This window comes from Columba livia, chromosome 5 (genome assembly GCF_036013475.1).
Source record: "Columba livia isolate bColLiv1 breed racing homer chromosome 5, bColLiv1.pat.W.v2, whole genome shotgun sequence".
Lineage (NCBI taxonomy): Eukaryota > Metazoa > Chordata > Aves > Columbiformes > Columbidae > Columba > Columba livia.
The window spans coordinates 39,005,122-39,016,957 of NC_088606.1; the positions used below are offsets into that span (position 1 = coordinate 39,005,122).

Here is an 11,836-nt window from a genome sequence, read left to right on the forward strand (position 1 = left end):
GCCATGTCTGAAAGAGGAGGTAGACATCAGCAAGACTGAATAGGACACCTCAGATCACACTAGACCTCCATGTCTATTACTTTTATTTCTTTCCAGTGCTACCTGTCTCTGCTTTGCTACTGCTTCCTTAACCCTGCACAGCCCAGGCCACCTTTCTGAAATTCTTCCCTTCTCCACAAGGATGTTATTGTCACTTTCAAAGCAGGCTTCCAATATGTGTTACCTTCTGGGGGCTCAAAGACTGGTGGATTCAAGCAATACATGTGATAGCCACGGTCACAGTCATCACAGAAGAGCAGCTGGTCCTGAGGTAAGGTTGTTGAGGCGGCAGTAAGGAAACAGGGAGAGAAGGAGAGGAGAAGAGAGAGAGAAAATGATGTAAATTAGTCTCTTTCCAATATGAAAACACAAGCATGGTAAGCAGTAGTGCTCAGCTAGGAAGGCAGAGCTGCAACATAGAGACTAAGAGACTATTGGGAATGTAAAAGGCTACAGGCATCACATTCATGCGTCCATGATCAACCACCATATTTCTGAGAGGCCGCAGAGAGAACTTCTCATCACAAAGGCAGTTCAGTTTCTAACTGGAAAATCTCTCTGAGAGGTGGAGGCCTTCCTCTCCAAGGTGGCCTCATGTTGCAGAAGCAAAAGCTGTGAGGCCGAGGATACGCTGTACTCAGAGGACAGCTTTGCTGGGCTCCAATGTGACCACATGCTGGATCTCATCCCTTCAGGGGAAACCTTTCCCGACAAATGCCCGAACTTAGCCAGTTCTCCAAAACCCAGCTCAGTAAATACTCTGCAAAAGAGATGGAAATGACATGATCCCACCATGTGGTCTGCAGCTTGCTTCTGTATTTGCGGGGAAAAAGCTGCTCTGAAGTATCCCATGATTCCTAACACAGAACCGCTCCCTGTTCTCAGATTTCCTTATTTACTGCTAGAGCAAAAAAAAATATCTCAGGCTTCAAATTTATTCTGCTATAGGTAATGTAAGTGTTAGCTAATCGTCTCCAAAGTTCTCCACTCACTGTCAGTTCTCCAAGTTTCTCACGGACTACCAAGGACCCTTAGCATCAAATTCAAATTGAAAACCCCACAGAGAGGACACTGTTCAGCTGCAGGTTTGGAAATCACTGGGAGAGGTGATTAGGTGACTAGAGATTTGCCTAGCCATCCCAGTTCAAATGCTTTCATGTTTCCCAAGTCTTGTAATTAAGATTTAAAAATCACGCCAAGAAAGTAAGCAAAATCAGAGACAGAAGAAACATATCTGCCATCTTTCAGGTTATCACCCATTCACAGCTACTCCTGACTACCACGCTGAAAACACTACTCTCTTGTGACATGACTTTATGGCCTCCAGCTTATTTCTATTGAATATGCATACAAACCACTAGTATCACCATAGTAAGTGTCCCTGTATGATGATCCCTCTGGTAATCTGAGCAGAGACCAGTGGCTGAATGGGGACACTGGGGAGAAGCCCATCTCTGCTTTCAGGAGTGGCTCATCCTTGGAGATGTATGGAAGCAGCAGTAAAGCCATGACCCACACCATTGCCCCATGCTCCTCAAGGGAGGGCATGACAGTAGCTTGCAGTGACACTCATTTGCATGAAAAGGTAAATGAACTCACATCATTCTCAGAGGTCCCACAAAGGCTGCAGGATTTGCACTCAATGCACTGCCACTGATAGGTTTTAACAGCCTCAGTCATGTTTGTGGTGAACTGCAGGCAGGTCGGATGTCCTGAGGAAGATTGGAAACAACTGTCATTCTTAAGGTTCACTTTTTGCTTGTTAATTAACTGTTATTAAATTTGGGAACAAAACGCACATGGACATGGACTGACCACAACATGGGCTGCAACTAACAGTACCAAAGAGGAAAGCAGGCATTAACCCTTTCGCTGCCGGGCACAAGAGAAAATCAGAGTCATCCCCACCCATTCCCCATCGGCAAAGCAGTTTTACTCAGAGCTCTTAAAAATGGTTTGGCTTTGGGTTTGTTTTTTGTGGGACTCTTTTTTTTTTTCTTTTTTTCTTTTTTTGAAAGGAAACAAGAGAAAGGATGAAATCAGAAACAAACCGAATTTCAGAGAGACCCCATCTGTCTTAATAGAAATTGGACTACAGTTTCAATTAGCATCGTTTCAACCGGACTGAAGGACCTGGTAGAAATGAGGTTATTCTCCATTTCACAGCTTTCTTTCCTGGTGTCCGAATGGGTGGAGCAATTCTGTAAACCTTGCTTAAATGGAAGCAGCAGCATACAGGAAAGAAGCAAGACAAGACGGAGGGATACAACTTCTATTTTTTTAAGAGCTCTGCCACTAATGTCGGTTGGCACAGAAGAAACCAAATTGCACAGCTAACCTTCCAGGATTAAAACAAGAAACCGAAAGGGAAAAACCCCAAGCCAGCTCCCACAACAATCTAAATGAAAGGAATAAAGAGGGAAAGCTAGCAGAACAGTTCACATCTAATCGGGAAGGACAAATTGCCTGAGTTACAACCCCCACCCCTACATGCGTGTCGACTCCAGCTTTGCAAAACAGCAGTATCACAGTAGCAGGGTCAGCAATGGGCTTTCTGGAGGGGAAAATGCAAACAAACAAACAAACCAAAGGTAGGATCAGTGTTCCTTCTGCAAAACAAAACAAGAAAAATATACCGCTGAAATAAAGTACTGTACTCCCAAACCACCCCTATCAGGCTGAGGCTGTCACCTGCCATAAGCTACTGCTTGTGTTCCTGGGAAGCCCCGTACCTAGTATCCCCCTCCAACACACGCAAGCATAGCACCGGGCATAGTTGGGGGTGGGGGACATGAGACAGGGGTAGCCAATTGCAAATCTATAGGAAAATTAGAAATACAGGTGCGCACATCCAGCACTACCACATGCTACCGCTAGAACCACACACCATCAGGTGTGCAGGGGTTTTCACCTCTAGCTGGTCTGTTGTTCTTAGACTACAGCCAATGGGTAGAAAAATATCTTTTCCACCTCCACCAGCCTAAAAGTCTTTTTAAAAGTGGGGAAAAGAAAGGCTGCTTCTCCAATAAGAAAAAGTGCATGGCTGTGGTAGGCAGATGTGGGCATAGATGCATCATTTTCATTACCGGACCTACTGGCAGTATTTTGCTGTGTTGTAGCATCACCCATCACCACCTTACAAGAAGCCCCTATGTTTTCTAGCCAGTGAAGCAAACAGTGGCTCAGAATTGCTGGGTAAGGCAATAATACTGCAGGGAATATACTTTTATGCACGACCGATACCACCAAATGTTATAATGAAAATTTTTGTTCTCCAGTTGTATTTGCATGGTAGTGATAAGAAAACTAAGCCTGTCCAGCAAAGAAATGTGTGTACATAAGTAATTAAGGAAATGGAACAGAAAATGAAGGAGATATTTAAGGAAGGAGGGATCAATCACATTGTCCATAACACTCTTAAGCCTCTGAATAAATAAATGTTTTGACAGTACTGATGAGCTGAGATAGGCTAAGAAGATCACTGGGTTTTGGAGTCCTTGAAATGTCAGCACAAAACAAGAGTCAGATTTTACTGAGATTTACAGTGGACCAAGTTGAAACTAAAGTTCTGGGGACCTTGAAACCACAACTGACCAGAAGGAGATTTTGTGACATGATAGCTTTTTGCTGAGAGGACCTCATATAATTTCTGATACTACCAAACTAGCAGAACCTGACATGACACTGAAATGTTCCTCCAGATCTGATTTACAGCAGACACGGAATCTCATTCCAAAACCAGCAAACAGAACAAATGTGCCACACTACACATCAGGGAGGAATTCATCCCAACAGCAGCAAGGCAGCTTCCAGAAAGGTTGTACAGCGCTGGAATACATCACAGAAAACAACTCACACAGGGAGGTGAGTTAATCAGAGAGTTAAATAGCTTCAGTCACATTTGAAAAGAAACAGAAAGAATGGAATCAAACTTAGAGAAATAAATCACAGCTAAATGCATACACACATTCACGTGCTCACTTGCCTGCGTATACACATTGCTCATCGCAGAGACTCCAGCTAGAGACTCTCAAACGACACGAAGGTCAGGTTCTGTTCACCACTTTATCTCTGTCCCTTTGCAGCCATTCCTGCTCTCTTCCAGCTATCAGTCTTGACTGTCTCGTTCCTCATCTGCCTCAAAAAAAACCCTCTGCAGGTTTACTGTGCTGCATCTCTCATCGAGGGTGCCTCATCCCTGAAGTGATCCATCCTATTTTGCAGAGCCCTTCTTAAGAGCCACACCCACCATAAGCCTAAAAGAAAGAGGCTCTTGTGGGCTGAGGATCTCTTAGAAAACATCAATAGTGGCATGAGGGCCATGGTGGCTTCTTTTAGTAGCAATACAAGAATCTTTTGGAAAACAACAACAAAAAGCACAAAACCAAACAAACAAAACGACCACAAACCAAAACAAACAAACAAAAAAACCCAAACCACCAAAACCAAGCAATTTATTCACTCCATTGGGCTCTCTCTCCAAACGCTGTGACTACAAAAGAGACCAACAAATGCCCACAGCCTTGTCTGCATTGCTGTAGATTGCTCTCTGTTAGCCCAGGGCTTGTGACATGTCTAAGGGAAAAATAACTCCTCATGGACATGTCTTGCTTCAGCCTCCAAGTCAGATCCTTTTTTGCATTAAACAATGTGCCTTGTGGTACCATGACCCCAACCTAATGTCATTGGAAAGACTATTTTTACTTATGCCAGCAGCGCAATGAGGCACTGTAGCATACAGCAAGTATGTCAGCAGATACTCAAAGCACTAAAATACTTTTTCCTGACCTCCCTACTCTCCTTCTTCCCCATCTCTCTATTTTCCTGCTACTTTGGTTCAAAAGCAATGTTTTTCATGACCTATGAGAAAATTCACACATCCAAGACTTCCTGGAGTGGTGTTAGTATACACCATCCCTGCTCCATATCACAGCACTTCTTGGCATTCCCTCTGTGGCAGAAGACAAAGCTGTGTAGCTGCATATGGCAAGCTACAATAGGTAGATTCAAATTATCATTAAAAAAAAATTAAAAAGCTAGTTCTGCCCACAAACAATTTGTTTTACACAAAGAGCAGCACAAAATGTGGTTCAAGTTACAGACACTGTTGTAGCACACAAGCCAGAGAGCTGTAAGTCTTTCTTGCTTCATTTTGTCACTTATGTGGTCAAGATGAAGAAACAGTCTTATTTTGCTAATCTTGCGATAAACAGCATTTGCTATGGTGAAGGTGTGCAGCACAGAGTCTGCAGCTGGAAATCAATTAATAATTCAGGTTAATAATTCAGGCTCAGCCCTGGCAAACCCTGGATCACTTTCACGTGTTGTATCAGCTTTGCAGATCTAACCGGGGGAAGAAGTAACACATATTTATGGTGTCACCGGAGTCAATAGACAGACCTCTAAAACACAACTTGGGAGCAGCTCTGTTGAAGGAGAATGTGATATGTTAACATTGACAGTTTCTAATCTACCATAACTATTCTCTACCAAAACTTTTGCTATGCCGCAATAGCTATAAACAACGTCAACAATAAAACTTGCAGTGAGGAGATTTCCAGCAGCTCATCCCTTTGTTTTAAAGCAATATTTTAGAGTATGGATCAGGTCTGAAAGCTCCCTCATCTTTGTCAAAACTCTCCTCTGGATCTGAACCCTGTGACTGAGACTATATTTTATAGTGACACCCGTGTTTCACATGCCACTGGATTTAATTGTGCACTGTGTCCACCAGACATCTGGTCAGAGGAGTAGGGGGTGAGCACATTGAGAGACCATTTCTTGTCTCCCACACCCAGTGCAAGTGCAGACAGGCGGTAAGGAGAATTTCAACATAAATGTCAGCCCCATTCCATACCCCCACATCCCACCTCCAACCCCCCCCCCCAAGAAATATAAAAATCTCTCCTGCTTACACTGGCTATATAACACCAAAGACCAAAACTGATGTTAAAGGGCAGGAGCAATCTGCTGCTCCCAGGCGCTCTGTGACCAGTGGAGGCTTTAGAACGCCTCATTAGTGCTTCTTCAATAATGGATTCTGCATCGCAAGATTAATTGCAGCCATGTGCTCTGTCACACCCGCCACAGACTGTTTAAGTTAACAATCCAATCAATAACCTTTTTCAAACAAAAGCAGAGATCATCTAGAAGGAAAAAAAATAAGCAAAGACTCCTTTTTTAAAACAAATGTGAAAGTATTTATATACTGTAAAAGGAATTTTCACCCAGTTTCCAATTCTTTCCCCTATCTTCACTGTGTAGTGGTGAACTTTTTAATCAATAGCATAATGAAAACCCACAGGGCTCCTGGCTATATCACATCAGAATTTATCCCGTAAACTATACAGGTCTTTAAACAACTATAAATACATATTACAGATATAATGACCTATGTCACAGGAACCCCATCCAAATAATGGAAGTTTTACATGCAAAGAAATGGCAAAATTTCCTCCTGCTAAGACTGAATAAGGATTGCTGTGACTGCTGCCATCATTAGACAGAATTATTACCAATATTCTTACAAAAGAAGGGAAAAGTAACTTGTAATTCTAATAAAGAGTATGATTTTATGGTTATGGTATAAAAAATTAGGCCTCATTTGTCTAAGAAGGCATGCTTACAGATATATGGTGTGAACAACAGATGCATCAGAAAGGGCCTTTAAAAACCCAGACCACCCACCCACACCGGAAGACTTGGCTCTGCCAGAATCCCAGGGCTCCAGGAGCTGCAGCTCTCAGAAGAAGAAAACATGTCTAAGGGCTGCGGACGCGGAGCTCTTGGCGTTTTCCTGGCCCTTCCCACCTCACAAAGTCAAGGCATGACAGACCAGTGACATATTCCTGCCTGCTCAGATGGAGCTGCTCATAAACAACAGCCTTCGAAAGTCTTTGTGCGATGAGGATTCGAGGCACCACCTGCCGCAGTACCTCTGTGATACAGGCAAGTAGGAGTATTTCATTAAAGAAAAATACAACAGATTTCCCAGCAGCCAGGGCAGGGGTGGGGGTCAGAGGCTGCAGGTGAAGCGCTCTTGTGTCACCCCCTTCGGCACAGAGCCCTGCTGAATCCAGCTGCTTCAGAAAAACAGACAAACAAACAAACAAACAAACAAGGATGCCTCACGCATAAGCTCCGTTGGGTTTTATTAACATCAGACAGAAGAGAAGGAGAGGAAATATTACCACTCTGAATTTCTGCATCTTGATGGAAATGAGAAAACCTAGCTGTTGCTCCTGCTGCCCGAGGCACTGTGTTCCAGCACCACCAACTCTGCTACAGAACTAAGGCCAAAAGGACTCGGAGGCCTCAGTGAACAGGCTGGTCAGTCTGATTTGGTCAGAGACCAGCTTGCCTCTAATCTAATATGCCGCAATATGCCAGCAATTGTGGAAGAATTAACGCCTTTAATAATTGATGGAGCTCTGAAACTATCCAGCTGTAGTAGAGCTTATAGTTCCTATTATTTAATTTCCTGGCCCTATATTCTCTCTGGCCAGCATGGACCGTGCCTGCAGAAAGGGAAGGGGCACACTGCTGCATTAGCACCCGCACTGGCAGCCTGCCGCGCTCTGGAGGTGGTGGTTTCTTTTTCGGTACTGCCAGTTCCAGTGGCAAAAGAGACATAAATTACAAGCCATTGCTCGAATATTCAGAACCAGCAGAAGAAAGCCCGCTTTAATTGCTCACCCAGGGGACAAATAAAGCCCCTGTGCAGAAGATAGTGCTTCAGTCTCAGTGGCAGTTAGGCAGGTGTAATTGGAGTCTATGGGAACTGAAAGCAGGACAGACCTCTGTTTGAAAACAAGTAACACTGGATATCTCACAGAAATTATAAAATGGTGGTGAGTGGAACGTGGCACCTGCAGCTCGCTTTCCTGCACTACCCTGCTCTTGCTTTAGCCATGTAAACACCAAAGTGCACAGGGGGAGTGAGGCCTACCAGAACACCCCTCATCTTGAGGCAATCCCCAGAAAATTTTGTTGCTTAAGGAAAGTCCATCCACAAGCTCAACTCACTCCCAGATTTGACTCTACAATGCTGCATAATTTCCTCTGAAATGTTTTTAAGCATCGAGAGGATCAGCAAGGAGAAAGAGCCTGGGCTACAGAGCGTTCATTGGGAGCAGAGCTCTGCTCAGAGGCTGCCTGCATGCACAAACAAAATGAAGGAACTGTGCCTACACAGACTCACGTGCACCCGGAGAGATTAGACACAGACAAGGCAGAGTAACCGGCACGGGGTGGTGGGAGGAGCTGGGTGGGATTCGGGGGTGACCTCCAGAGCACACAAAGAGAGAAGCCAGGATCAAGTTAAGTCGAGCATTCTAATGGTGTGTCAGTCAAATCGCTCTCCCCACACACACCATCCCCTCATTAGCAGATGCCCCAAGTCTTACAGGAAAACTACTTGAGTTTGTTTTAAGGCAGTTTTACTGCAATAGGTTTCTGTGCGCCTTTCCTTGCATAGCCCCCGCTTCCTCGGCACGCACAGTCCAGCCGTACCTATCTTAGCAGCGAGAAATTAAAAACAGAAGTTACAGATTTGAAAAGCCTCTCAAAACCACCGACAATTAACTTGGACATATTCAAATCACCACCCTGGGAGAAGACCCTAATTTGGGCTGGCGATGCTGCAGCCAAGCTCTCTGCTCTGGGCTCAGGTTTGCCAGAGGAAGGATGAGCCCTGTGGGGGTGCCTGCTGCTGTGTGGGTGTCCCACTCTGGCCAGGCATGCCTGCCCCTCCAAAACTCCCTGTGATGGACTGAGATCTGCACCTTCATTTCATGTATTCTGGGGATTGGGCTGCAGCAGCTGTGGGGCAGATCTGGGGCAGAGTCTTGCTCCTCTGTCATCCCCTCTGAGTCAGAGCAGTAGGGACTCACACACACACTGACACATGCTGCTCCATTCACTGCAAAGACTTTGTGATAATGCACAAGTGAGGAAGCAAAACGGGCTCCACGCGTTTGCAACACAGGGCATCAGAAATGGCCCCTGACATTAAAGCCAAAGGAAATGCTGCACACCCGTGATGTCCCAGCTCAAAACCAGCCATCACTCTGCTCCCTCCTCTCCCAGACCAGCCTTATTAGGCACTGTTGGCTACTAGACAAAATGGCTATTTCTTGCCTAAGAAGAATAATGTGGAAGCACTCAAATAACCTCATACTGAAGCATCAGCTTGTTAATGCACTGGTAAATCATGCCAGCACTGTACAATTCCTGGGGGTGAATTAGGTCAGAGTGACCTCCAGAAAATCCACCAGGCTGCATCGCTGCGCATCGCATTATGGGTAACGATCTGCTAATTGCCAGGAGGCACTTGGGCTGCTTACCAACACCAACAGGAAGGAAACCTGCCTGCAGGCACCACACGGACTCCATATGCCAGGGACATAGCTCCTAATAATGAGAATAAACCCATTTATAGGGGGTGAAGTGGCCAGGAGGACGAGCATGGCATGCTAATGCTGCCCAGCAGGTACACCTCGGGGGGGTCGGCTGCCTGAGACCCCCCCAGCAACACCATCTGCCCAATGCAGGGCAGGTTTTGCATTATGTTGCACAGTGAAGTCAGGGTGAGGTAGATGAAGACGAAAATGTGGGAGTAGGAGAAAGGCTGCTTATCCAGACAAGATGAATCACCACAACCTGGAAAGCCAACATCCCCTTTGCCCGGGGGACAGTTTTGTTACCCTTCAACAAACTGCAGTGGAAAAAAACCTCCGGCGCGGCTCCGACCTCGTCACTATGCACTGCAGGCTCCCCAGCCAGGCCAGCTCACACACCACAGAGCTTTCAATCAGCTGGCAGGCTCACTAAACCCTTTCAAAATGAGCAACCAAGCAAAAATACTTGGTCATAAACACTAAAAATAGGAATGGAGGATTGAGTTTTGTTTTGCTTTTTAACTTGGTGAAGCCAGTTCTTCCTAGTGCATTAAATCCACCTCCCTGGCAGTCCATTTAGAACATCTCCTCCCCACTGGGAGAGCCAAAATCCCCAGCTATAATGAGAGGAGTGGGGTGGTATTGAAAACACTAGGGAAATGGCTGCTTGAATAGCCTTCCATGAGAGCATTACCTTTGTTAAAACCTTCCCTAAAACAAGATATCTGCTCTGCCCCTCGTCCCCTCCCATTAACCTGAACAAGGACTCTGTTACCTGCTTGAACCTATGTCTGCTGTCCAAACACCTGCTTCTTCCCCAATATTCCCGGTGTTAAACTGCCCCACTAGCACAGACAGACAGACAGCAGCACGTCTGCAGGGACGCCCAGTGCGGCCCAGCGCACCTGTGTTATCAGGGCAGTGCTCAAAAAGGCTGGCTCCAGCATTTTCCCACTGACCCAACAAAGCGTCAGTGGTGGCAGTGAATAGGACATGTCATTCCCCAGAGCTCTCCGACAGGGGCTTCTCCACTGGGATGACGTGGGAGAGTGCAAAGGACGCAATGCTTCATGACACAGGCATCTTCTTGCTAAAACCAGGCCATGGTCAGACAGTCAGTTGGGAGAGCATCAAGACAAGCCCTCTGCACCACTCTGCTCCTCCTCAAGCACAGAGGGCTTTAGGGAGAAGTTCAGAGGTGACTTCAGCCACAGGTCAGGAAACAGCCAACCCAGAAAAGTCAGTGTCAATTGAAAAAGGGGTAGGCTGGGTTTATGTTGATGAATTAGGGGACAGGAAAGGGAAAAAGGAGAGAATATTACTAACCTCTGGACAAACTTTCTTTCTAGAAAGATTAAGGAACAACTCTAGACTAATTCTCTGCCAGCACGGTTCCAGAAATTTCAAATCAAATGGCAAACTCCAGAGAAATTATTTAAATATAATCATTTTAATATTAAATAAACTTAACTACACAGAAGACACCATGCCATTGCATAGGCAGTGACCTCATTGCTGTTACATGAGGTGACCACGTATCATCCAGATAAAGAAATGCAACACATTCTGGGTAAATGGTTGATAACTGATGCAAACACACTGTAAATGCAAGAGGTCTGACTTTCCCACACAAGCTAACGTGCACTGCTGCTAATGTGACTGTGTATTCAGATGTAAGTAGAATCGCCTCACTCAACACAAACAAAACCAATTTGGAGCAAGTTACTTCAGTGTCTCATTGATTTAAAGAAACCCTTTTGGCTGATGAATGGGCAGTGCTCTCCGCACACACCTTCCAGTGCTTGTCATGCAGTGCCAGAAGCTGGAAAAATCCCATCATCTACTGGTATTTTTCCTTCTCTGTTAGTTAAACACCCTGTTTGGTTGGGAATTTCTCAGTGTCAATAGAGATTTCATTGATATGACAGCCAGTTTTCACCTCCCCACCCAAGTCCCAGCAACATCAATATCTAGAGGGAAGTAAGAGCTATAACTGCACCCTCCACAGCATCAGTATGTGTTCGAGGGAGGTGGAGGGGGAGAGGTGTGTGAAATTATTCAGTTTACTCTCTAAAAAATGCCATTTTAGGATGATCTAAACATCTGAGTGAAGGAGGGAATCTGAATGAAGTCATTTCAGTCAAAAGCAAGCCAGAAAGGAGAAAGGGTTAAAGGGGCAGCAGAGGGAGAAACTGATTTTTCAGAAAGGGTGAGACATTTTGTGCCAGTGTTTCATAAACAAGAAGTTGGACTTTCATTTTGGAACGGTATCTTGCTTCAAAACTGAGCTGGATGGAATTGTTTCTAAGAGAGGGAAAAATACTCACAAGTGAAATGTTTCATTCAAGCCTGCACACACTTGGCTGTGGGAAAAGAAGGGAAAGGGCCATTTCATTGAG

At 45.2% G+C, this 11,836-nt stretch overlaps 1 protein-coding gene across 9 annotated transcripts in view; it reads right to left on the reverse strand.

Annotated features, from left to right (window-relative positions):
* DPF3 (double PHD fingers 3) overlaps positions 1 to 11,836 on the reverse strand; it is a 188,861-nt gene that overhangs the window by 15,491 nt on the left and 161,534 nt on the right. For all 9 annotated transcript variants that reach the window (XM_065064503.1, XM_065064491.1, XM_065064492.1 and 6 more), the window contains 2 exons: positions 1,639 to 1,751; positions 224 to 305 (listed from right to left, as the gene is read on the reverse strand). In XM_065064503.1, the coding sequence (XP_064920575.1) occupies positions 224 to 305; positions 1,639 to 1,751 (195 nt within the window). The remainder of the gene's footprint in view (positions 1 to 223; positions 306 to 1,638; positions 1,752 to 11,836) is intronic.